General features: G+C 36.5%; 1 protein-coding gene across 1 annotated transcript; it reads right to left on the reverse strand.

Annotated features, from left to right (window-relative positions):
• Positions 1-537: 537 nt before the first annotated feature.
• Positions 538-9,632, reverse strand: LOC102618774 (kinesin-like protein KIN-12B). The gene is made up of 16 exons (XM_006492923.4): positions 8,994-9,632; positions 8,284-8,421; positions 8,115-8,198; positions 7,897-8,022; positions 7,665-7,724; positions 7,532-7,585; positions 7,362-7,454; positions 6,728-6,823; positions 6,367-6,512; positions 5,489-5,638; positions 5,262-5,391; positions 3,851-5,146; positions 3,668-3,766; positions 3,424-3,576; positions 2,548-3,348; positions 538-1,057 (listed from the first exon to the last, which is right to left on the reverse strand). Exons 1-16 carry the CDS (start codon positions 9,291-9,293, stop codon positions 749-751), a joined length of 4,035 nt encoding a protein of 1,344 aa, XP_006492986.2. The 5' UTR covers positions 9,294-9,632; the 3' UTR covers positions 538-748.
• Between the last annotated feature and the right edge of the window lie 412 nt (positions 9,633-10,044).

The following is a 10,044-nucleotide window of genomic DNA, read 5'->3' on the forward strand; positions in this document are numbered from 1 at the left end:
GGATCCAACCGTTTGTTTTTACATTCCGGCATCGTGCCGGGCATATTCTAGCAGAAGCCCAGATAAAGAAGAAAAGTTCACTAGCTTCTTGTTTTATTGTTTCCATTACATTCTAAATCAGGAGGCTTCTAAAGATTCGAGTTCTTGTGGACTATCAGGTTCCGACTTCCTGCCATCAACTTGAAGATTGCCCCTCCATCATCTTGACGCCCAAGCCAAACAATTTAATGCCTTCGTTACAGTTTCTTTAACACCATCCTTTTTGGTCTCGGGCGCACCATATCCATATATCCATTTTACTGGTTCAACCGGGGACCTACTATTATTAATTGTCACAACTTTTTCATCAGTGGTAACGACTTTTTCGCTGCTGTTAACATGCTGCAATGTGCCGTAGCACATCTTCGCACAAATTTAACTTGCACAGACAACGAAACAGTTGTTACAAATAATGAAAAATATGACTAATGTTATTTACATATGTTGCAACATAGTCCCGCAGTCATCAAAATGAGCAAAACCTGAAAGATGACGGAATGATTTGAGACGTAAACAAAATAATCATTCATTTAAGTATAGTGAATTACAAGAAATCTGAAACTGAATACAGGAAGCAAAATAAGAGAACCAAGAAGCTGGTCCTAACAATTGGAATGAACAAGAAATATAAGTTTACAATTTCGAAGCTATATATCACACAATTTTTTAGTAATACATACATACACTAATTTCTACCTAAATCTACTCTCTAAATGTTGCAACGATCATAACCAGAGAACCATGAAGGTTCTGCAAGCTTTGATATCTCACTATCATCAGTGTAAAATTGCTGAAACTCCTCTCTCCACTGCTGATCACCTGCACTGTGAGGCTCCTCCTCTACATCGTATTTGGCCATACTAGAATCATCGAAAGCTGGTCGTATTGTTTCTTTTGGCAGACGAGACTCCGCTATAATCTCATTAAGAGTGCTAACCTCCATTTCGTGTTTCTTCTTCAGTTGATCAATCTGTTTGTAGGCCGTCACAGTTTCTTGCTCAGCTTCCATTGCTCGCTTCTGAAAAAAAAAAAACATTAATAATAATCAATTAGCGAGCTTATTGAGTGACAATAAATGAATCATTTAGCACTAGAAATTTATATCAGAGAAAGTTATGCTAATTGAAAGGCTCAGCTCATTAGTTGTACAGCCAATATGAAACATTTCGTTAGAAGTTTTGGCATACATAAAGTGCAAGAGAAAGCCTTGCTAATGTGTCTTAAATGAGAACAAATATGGATAGGCTCCAACCTGGTTCAAATATGCATTCAGAATTCAAGGGCATAAATAAAATTATGCCAATGTAAATGAATTGTGTACAGCACTAAGACAAAGCATGAATGTAGCAGAAAGAGAATGGATATATAATTGTGACTGTGTAAAGAGCATAAGAGAAAAGAAGACCAAAAATAAAAAAATAAATGAGAAAAGAAAAAGAGTGGCATAGCAAGGATTTTCCCAAATGAATTTCCAGTCAGTATCATCACGAGTAATAAATTGCTATAAACACTTTGAATAGCAAACTATTTATTTTATATTATTATTATTGTGACTCAGAAAGAGATCGGATAAGTCAGTGTGGCTATGCAAAAGAGCATGAGAGAAAAGAAGAGCAAAAGTAAAAATGAAGAAAGAAAAGGAGTGGCAAACCAAAATGTATTGCAAAAGAATCCCTGCTTACTAACTCTTTTGCTATTTATTCATATACTTGTTTAAGAGTTACTTAATGCGTGATTCCACCATGGACCTATTGAAAGCAAATAAATAAGTGGTAGGTCACTCAAATATTGTAGAAACCAGTCCAAGTTCTATTCTGGACCTCCTACAAACATGTGCAATTTTAGTTCAATATGTCAATTGACTTAGCAAATTCTGTCAATTTAATTAGCAAATTATGTGTCAACAAGTAGCATTTAATTAACAACACTAAAATCCAAATTAGAAGACCTAAATCAATTTAATACTAGGGTAAATGAGCAAAAATCAACTAAATGCACGAAGATTTTTCACTTAAAACAAAAAAAAAAGGTCCTTATGCGCGCCAAAATACTTTTCCTTTTCATTTGTGTCATAAAGATATACAGACTTTAAATTTAGAAATTATATAAAAATAAAAAAAATAAAGTAGTGCACATAACAACTGCAATTTTCCATCAGCATCATCACAAGTGTAAATGAGCAGAAATCAACTAATAATAGCATGGAAGAAAATCTACCACATCAAAGAAGCAAAACAAAACAAGATTCCTTATGTTAACTGGAAGAAACCATGAATAATTCACCAAAACTTTTGACTGCCTAGATTACAGCAGTGATCAGTCATTCTTATTAAACCAAGTTGTCCTCCTAAAATACTTGTCCTTTTCATTCTCTTCATAAAGAAAAATTGCTAGTGCAAAATTATCCACAATAAAAAAACATAAAGATAGAAAAGATAGCAAACTAAGTGAGCTGGCAAACGATGATAGGTAAATTATCTTAAAAAGCTAGGGAGAAAGAAAGCACACCCGTGCAGCTGCAACAGCTTCTTCTGCTTCTTTGAGCCGCACAAGTAATTCTCCTGCGGCTTGTACTGCTTCAGCAGTATCCCGCAACTGAGCTTGAAGACCTTTATTCTCATCCCTGAGATACTGTCTCTCTTTTTCTCTTGCTACTTTTAAAGCTGAAATTTCAGCAGCAAGAACATTTATGAACTTAGATTCAGCACCCCTGACACCTGCCTTAGCAGCCGCTTTCTTAACGTCCTCTATCCCTTCCTGGATTTTTCTGTGCCTCGCAAGCAATTGAATATGCTTCTCTTCAAGATCTGCATACTGCTCAAGCATGCGTGCATTTCCTTCCATAGCCATCTGCATTGCTTCATGTAATTCTTCTACACATTTCTTTTCTGCTTCTAGTTCCTGCTTTTGCTTTTCCGCTAGTGACCTGCTAGCTTCAAGTTCATTTCTCAACTCTTCTGCAAGAGAAATCCACCCGCTCTCCACCTCAGTCCAGCGTGTTCTTTCTTGTTCAAATTTCTCTTCAGCAGTCTCCTTGGTTGGCTCTGGGACAGTACTAAGAGATGGCACCAAACTAGGCTCACATGAATAAGTCAATTGCGGAAATGATTTCTGTTTTCGAGCAGATGATGATGAAGAGTCTATATAATATTGTAACTGGCTCCTTAAATCTTGAACCTCTTCCAGTAACACTTCTTTTTCACCTAGATCATAGAAATTCCGGTAATGTTCCAACTCATCTTGAACTCTTTTCAACTCGATTTTTGTCCCTAAAACTTCAGGATGATTCTCATATTTTTCCTTTAGAAGCTGTAAGCAATACACAAAGTTAAGATACAATTGTAGAATGTTGGAAGCTTGATGTTAAGAAAAAAAATTATGTACCTTATGTTCATGCATGAGGGACGCAAATTCTTCATCCATGAACTCTTCAGTCGGTAGAACACCATCCATAAGGCTCTCAAGACGCAAAATCTTATCCTCCCTTGTCTGACTTATTATGGAATTACATTCTCTCTCATGCTTGTACTGTTGCACCTGCAAAAGAATGCAGAAACATCAATTCAAAACTTAAAAGAACATGATGGCGGGTACTGCCAGTGATGGGTAAAGCTAGTAAAAGATCTACCAGACGATTAAGGTGCTTAATTTCAGAAGCTTGCTTGGCACAGAACTCCTCTAGTGCCATCTCTCTTCTAATAGCTCCTGCCAAAACCTTCTCCACTGCCTGAGCAATCGAGAAGCATCAAGTCAGTCTGAAAGTTCAGGACTGTTAAATTAATCAAAAGCCAGATGAAGCCATTATACTCACTTTGGGAACTAGCTTGGATTTGTCAGCAGATTCTGATCCATCAACAGGTACTAACTGGAGGCGTGAGTTTTCATTTGCCTCCTTGATATCTAGCTGTGCTCTATTCTTGCACTTATTACACAAGAATGATACTGGATCTTCCTCTGATATCCCATCATCTAGAGAAGTTTGCACACCCACATTGACTTTTTCAACTAGCAAGACTTGTTTGAGATCTGCCGGTCTAAATGACAACCTAAAAGCTGACCGCCTAAATGCTGAACTCTGGCGGTGGCTATCAATAATTTCAAGGCCACGATGCAGACTAGCAGCCAAATGCTCAGTTGTCGTCATAACATTCTTTCCCATTTGAATAGGAGCATCTGCTAAACTGCTTTTCGTTGACTTCGCCAAAGACAAGTGTATAGCTTCGGGGTCTAACTTGCTGCCGACCTTAAGATCTTTCTGGGATGCAGTTAACATTGATGAAGTCCTCAGACTTTTCCTACTGTTGCTGATTCTAGGTGAAACACTTGGAGTTGGAGATTTAAGAACAGGTGACACATTAGATTGAATGATGCTTACACTTGAAGGAGATGCACAGTTCACAGAGCTATTTGCAGATAAATTGGGTGTATATTCAACATCCGCCAAAACTCCAAAAAGGGGATCAGAGATAGGGCCTGATGATTCATGACCAACTGCCTTCCTTTGGGATTCTTCATCTAGCAATTCACTGACAGAGGAACCAAAAGTCTCTTTTTCCTCAAGAAGCTGCCTAGAGGAATCCCTCTTAACCGTACTAACTATTAACTGGTTTGTATTTTCTTCGCCATTTTGGTCTTTGATATTATGATTTAGCACAATATCATCAGAATAATCTGAGGATTTTGTAACAGGTTCAACAGTTATAATTTCAGATTCAAGGTCCTCAACTTGTTCAGATGTTACCTCCTCCATATTAACATCTGTATCCTCTGCACATTGTTCTTTAATAGAACCAGCTAATGTGTTAAGCCGAGTTTCTCCTGAGACTGCAAATTGTGACTCTGATTTAACTGTTTTTACTCTACCTTCTTTGATTTCATGGCGATCTTCAATCCCTGCTAACTGCTTATCTACATGATTGCACAGCTTCTCGACAGCGTCTTCATCAATTTCCATCTCCTCATCACCATCATCGTCAATATGAGGTAATGTCATGGGATGATGGAAGCTTTTTAATAAATTCAAGCTTCTACGAGCCCAACCTGCTGTGTGAACTCCATTTGGATCAGTTGGGTTGTGACCATTAGCCTTCATTCGATGCAGTTCATCCTGTTAAATTGTCCAATCAGAGATTCATATTCACACAATTACTAATAAAATGTAGTATCACATAATTATATAGACCCATTTTTATCTATTTGAAATATCTAGAACAATAACATACCCTTAGCTGCCTTATCACTTCACGTAAATAATTCACATCATCCTGCATTACTTCATTAACAACTGCTTTATTCTTAATTGCCTTTGCACGCTGTGCAAATCTCAATGTACTGAAAGTTTCACTCTTGCAGCTGCATTATTGACTTAAGTGAGCTTCCAAGTATGATAAGAAAAGAAATAAGACAGTAGAAAAGGTTTCTTCTAGAAAAGAAGAGTCTGCAGAATTACCTCTGAGCCGGGGATATGGCACAGATCATTGCTAGTTTTGCATTGCCACCAAGAGACTCCTGCAATAAAAATGTCAACCTGGAGTCTCTATAGGGTATATGCCTTTGCTTTCCAGTTTGAGAAACTTCAGCCAGGATGTTTATCAAATTCCTGAAAGTTCAGTAGTAAACCACAATAAGCACAGAGCTAACATAATCTCCAAAAATAAAAATAATTAAAAGAAAAAAATGCACAAAGAAGCAGCAGCGGAATCTCTTTTTCTGATAAAACAGATGAAAAAAACAACCAGATCTTGGAGCACTTTCACTCATAATTGCCCTACCAAAAACAATAAATGTTGATAATTTACAAATATGGAACAGACTAGGCATGGAAGAACAGTGGAAAAGGAATAAAAGTAAAAAAGAAAAATGCTTCAATTCAATTTCACGAACCTTTACCTCATTGCTTTGTTTTCTAAATGGCAACTTTGATAGATCACAGATTAAAATATGTGAGTAGCAATAGAATGTCCTATGATGATTTATTTCTTTTACAGCTTGCATATAAAGTGTGCTCTTTCCCACACTGCACTTTGCATGCTCTACATCACTTTATTTGATATATAGGGTTCTGCAAGCCTTTAGCACAAAATTTGTTTGAATTTTAACCCAACACAATGACCATACGTATTTTTGACATAAATGTAGGATCTGGCATACAGACAATAAAATCAGAATAGACTGTTTCAGCCACAGTACAATAATCAACTGTGATTAACACTTTGTGCACACACCTCCTTCATCTACAGTAAAATAATCAAGTATAACTAACACTTCTGTGCGAACCTCAACTGCATACCATCAAAAAAATATGAATGAAGATGCAGTAAACCTTACCCCAGCTGTGAGAGTGATTTGTTTATATTCCCAGCTTCCTTCAAGCGTTCCCCTGCAGCACCAGTCAACTTTTGCCGTTCTGACCCAGCTAGATCAACAAGATTAATTCTACTTGATTTGAACCTGCTTATACCATCAGCTTTGCTCTGAAAGACAGAAAAATATGACTTAGAATTTCTTCATCATAAAGAAGAGAGACTAATAGATGAAGAAGCAGAGATGTTTTTCTTTCTGTTGTCATGCATGTTATTAGATTTCATTCTTGTAAGAAGCATCTTTTACTATTTCAGCTATATATAAAATATTCAATTGGTAACTTGAAGAATAATATCTGCCCTATTTAAACTGCAGCAGTGATTACCTTGCATCGTGATTCAACAACACAAGTAAAAACACTGTGCGATCTGGAGCTTTCTGCATTTATACTAGTTGCACCTGTCCTCCTGTTCGACAATCCCTGCATAGAATATCAATATCTGTAAATTTATTGCTTGAAAAATTAGCAAATTCAGACTTGCAAAATCTTGTAATTGAGAACTGAGGAGAGACATGAATATAACAAGTGAAAAAGAATATGTATCTATCTATTTCTACCCCCAGCTTAAATTACAAATTATGATCCCCCAGCTGTCAAAGTTTGAAAATACAAAATATATTGGACTGTCTTAAACTTTCGAACAAACTAAATTCATGTTTAATGATCAAGTTTCAAAGAGAAAGAAGATAAAACTAAATATGCTGTCATCTATCAGATTGCATATTTAAACCTCATCAACTAGCTAAGAGTTTAGACCTTCGAGCACAGAGAAGGTTTCCTTATGTACATTCAGCAACAAGCCTTAATGCAGCCTCAAGATATGTTGCATATATCTCGCAAAGCACGCATGCATGAGTCTACAAGCGTGAGAATTTTATATCCCTCCCCTTACGGGCAATAATAGCAACATCTATGCACTCAAGCTAGTCCGTGATCCAAAGCAAGAAACAGAACAAACCTTCATCAGGAGCTGTGTAACATCCTTCATTGTGCATACATACTCCTCTGTCAAATTTTCGACGTATACACCAGATTTAACATCTTCTCGTATCTGCAATGAGATCCCAGAAATGGTCAGAAGAACTTTTTTTTTAAAAATTTTTAATACATCTTAAGTGTTCCAGTTACCTGGAGATTTCTTTGGCTTGGGTCCAACAAGTCCGTGATTTGTTCATTGTAAATCTGCATAAATATACTAAAAATCAAGCAAACTTACTAGAGTACTAAATCAATTATGTCAAAAGAATGTATTTAGTAACACCTCTAAAAAGGAACAACGACACTGATAATTCAGCTGCTTATCCGCATGCTTAATTTGCTCCTACAAAGAGATTACAATGGCAAGGATTAGAATAAAGATATAATATATTTCACAAGCAGGTGTACATCCGAGGACAGCTCAAATTCAGAGTCTTATTGAGTTTCTTATCCTGCTTGACCACAAAGGAGGGGACCTGACACCAAAAGTGATAACCTGAAAGAGTCAATCTTACCTCATTTATGCGAGAAAAGAGTCGCTCAAAAACACGAGGAGTTAAGCCTTGCTGATCACTTGATAAGTTCTCTTCCAACAAGGCGTTGGCTGGCCCCCACATGGTATAAGTCTTCCCACTCCCAGTCTAATTTAAGATATTAATAAGCAGTTAATAGAATCTCTACTAGTAAGAGAAAATGAAAATTGAGATGAAACACAAAACAAGTAATTAGGTACCTGTCCATAAGCAAATACAGAACTGTTAAATCCGGATAAACAATTTTCAACGAGAGGAACTCCAACAAGCTGGAAAACATCCAGCTGCAAGGAAACGAGTATCAAAGTATAACCTAGAAACCATACCGTAATCAACCATCCTCAAATAATCAAGTGAATAAGACTGTACCTGAGTTGCCTCCATGTCAGCAACCGAGTCAAATGTGAAGGTGTGTCCATTTATTGATAAAGAATCATCCGCAACTTTCTGCACTATCATCTCCCCTTCATTCTCTTCCTTATTTAGAGGCCGCATTCGCACTATCACCTAATTCACAACATTCAATGAAATTCATAACCTTAAGAGTCAGAATCTATTATGAAACTACAGGTATTTAATAATGTTTCAAGAACAATAGCAGCATATATTATGAAATTCATAACCTTAAGAGTCAGAATCTATTATGAAACTACAGGTATTTAATAATGTTTCAAGAACAATAGCAGCGTATATGACATTGTTTTGCATCAGTTTATGAAGAAACTAGATTCAGTATTATGAGTTTTTGTTATGCACTAGGTCAGAGACACACATACAGGTTTGTAAATATTTCTCCAAGCCAAGTAAAGATTCAGAAAATGCAAGCGAAAAACAAAATAAAATAAAGAAAATGACAATGAGACAGATATTACTATTTCTTGTTCTTAGATTTCTGATGGAGGAAATTAAAAATAATAATGAATTTCCTATAATATCTTTAACGCTAATTTCTTAGTTACGAACAATTAAATGCTTGAGTGAGTTGCGCAAATATTTCACCTAATTTAGGACATCCGATTTTTCTCTTTTTAAATTAAATAACGAATCCAAAGGAAAGCAGAGGAAGCTTGCGAGATCACCTTAACACCGGAGTCGGAAACCCCTGGCACTAGGTTTTCGGGAAAAGATTCCATGGCGAGCTTGCGCTTGAGAGGATTGGGCGGCCGCGGCGGCAACGGACTCTTCATCTTAGCCGGTGACGGGGAGGGTTGAAGCGAGTTGAGATCTGATGGCGGAGCATTTTCTTTGGCTGATTTTTGTCTTCGCAATGTCTTCGATTTTGACGAATTAGGGTTCGGAGACGTTGACGACGACGACGGCGAGTCATTCGTGTGAGTTTCTCTCAAGACTGTGCTTTTAGGAAGCATGAAGTGCTTCATTGTTCAAAAATTTAGAGAGATAAAAGAGGTGGTTTTAGAGAAAGAGTAGGTTTTGATCGGGCAAGATAGCGAGACCGCAGGGGGATTAGGGACAAAGAAGAAAGAAGAGGTGGAGATGAGTGAGAAATGTAGCCGTTAGAGAGGGGGGAAATTTTGAATTTGATGAGTGAGAAGTTGGATCGTGATTGATCCAGCTATGGTGCTACAGTTGTATGGTACCACAGCTGGATCCAACCATTGGATCTAATTCTGGTGATAATTGTGGACTAAATTCAATGGTTGGATCCATCTGTGGTACCATACAACAGTGTTACCACAGATTTGTCCGGTGATTTATTAGTGATTTTTTAAAAATGTGTTGGATCTGGAGCGTTTCGATGGAGTCTTAAGGAACCCTATACGTCGCACAACCAGTGGGCCCACTTTCGATAGCCTTTACAGCTCAGAATTCATTTTGATTGAAGGGCCCAGTAACTAATACAGAATACTAAAGTTTATTTGTTTGTTTGTTGTTATGTTTTTTTTTTTTTTCTCTAATCTTAATTTGTAGTTGATATCTAAATTTAGATGAAATTTAAGAGGTTGTTTATTAAATATTTAAAATTTGAAATTTTATTAATTTTAATTTTTTTAAAATTTAGTTTTTTTTTAAATTTATGTTTATTTTTTACATTTATATATGATTGAAAAAAAAGTAAATTTTGTGACTTTTATCTAAATAGAAAAATATTTGAATGAAAACTAAATATTA

This window comes from Citrus sinensis, chromosome 9 (assembly GCF_022201045.2).
Source record: "Citrus sinensis cultivar Valencia sweet orange chromosome 9, DVS_A1.0, whole genome shotgun sequence".
NCBI classification, from domain to species: Eukaryota; Viridiplantae; Streptophyta; class Magnoliopsida; order Sapindales; family Rutaceae; genus Citrus; species Citrus sinensis.

Bases quoted from the DNA above. Each gene is read 5' to 3' on its own strand.
- LOC102618774 (XM_006492923.4), bottom strand. From the start codon at position 9,293: ATGAAGCACTTCATGCTTCCTAAAAGCACAGTCTTGAGAGAAACTCAC. The intron at 6,513-6,727 runs GTAATCACTGCT...TCTGTCTTTCAG, and splicing joins TTGTTGAATCACGATGCAAG to AGCAAAGCTGATGGTATAAG. The intron at 3,767-3,850 runs GTGAGTATAATG...TCGATTGCTCAG, and splicing joins AATCCAAGCTAGTTCCCAAA to GCAGTGGAGAAGGTTTTGGC.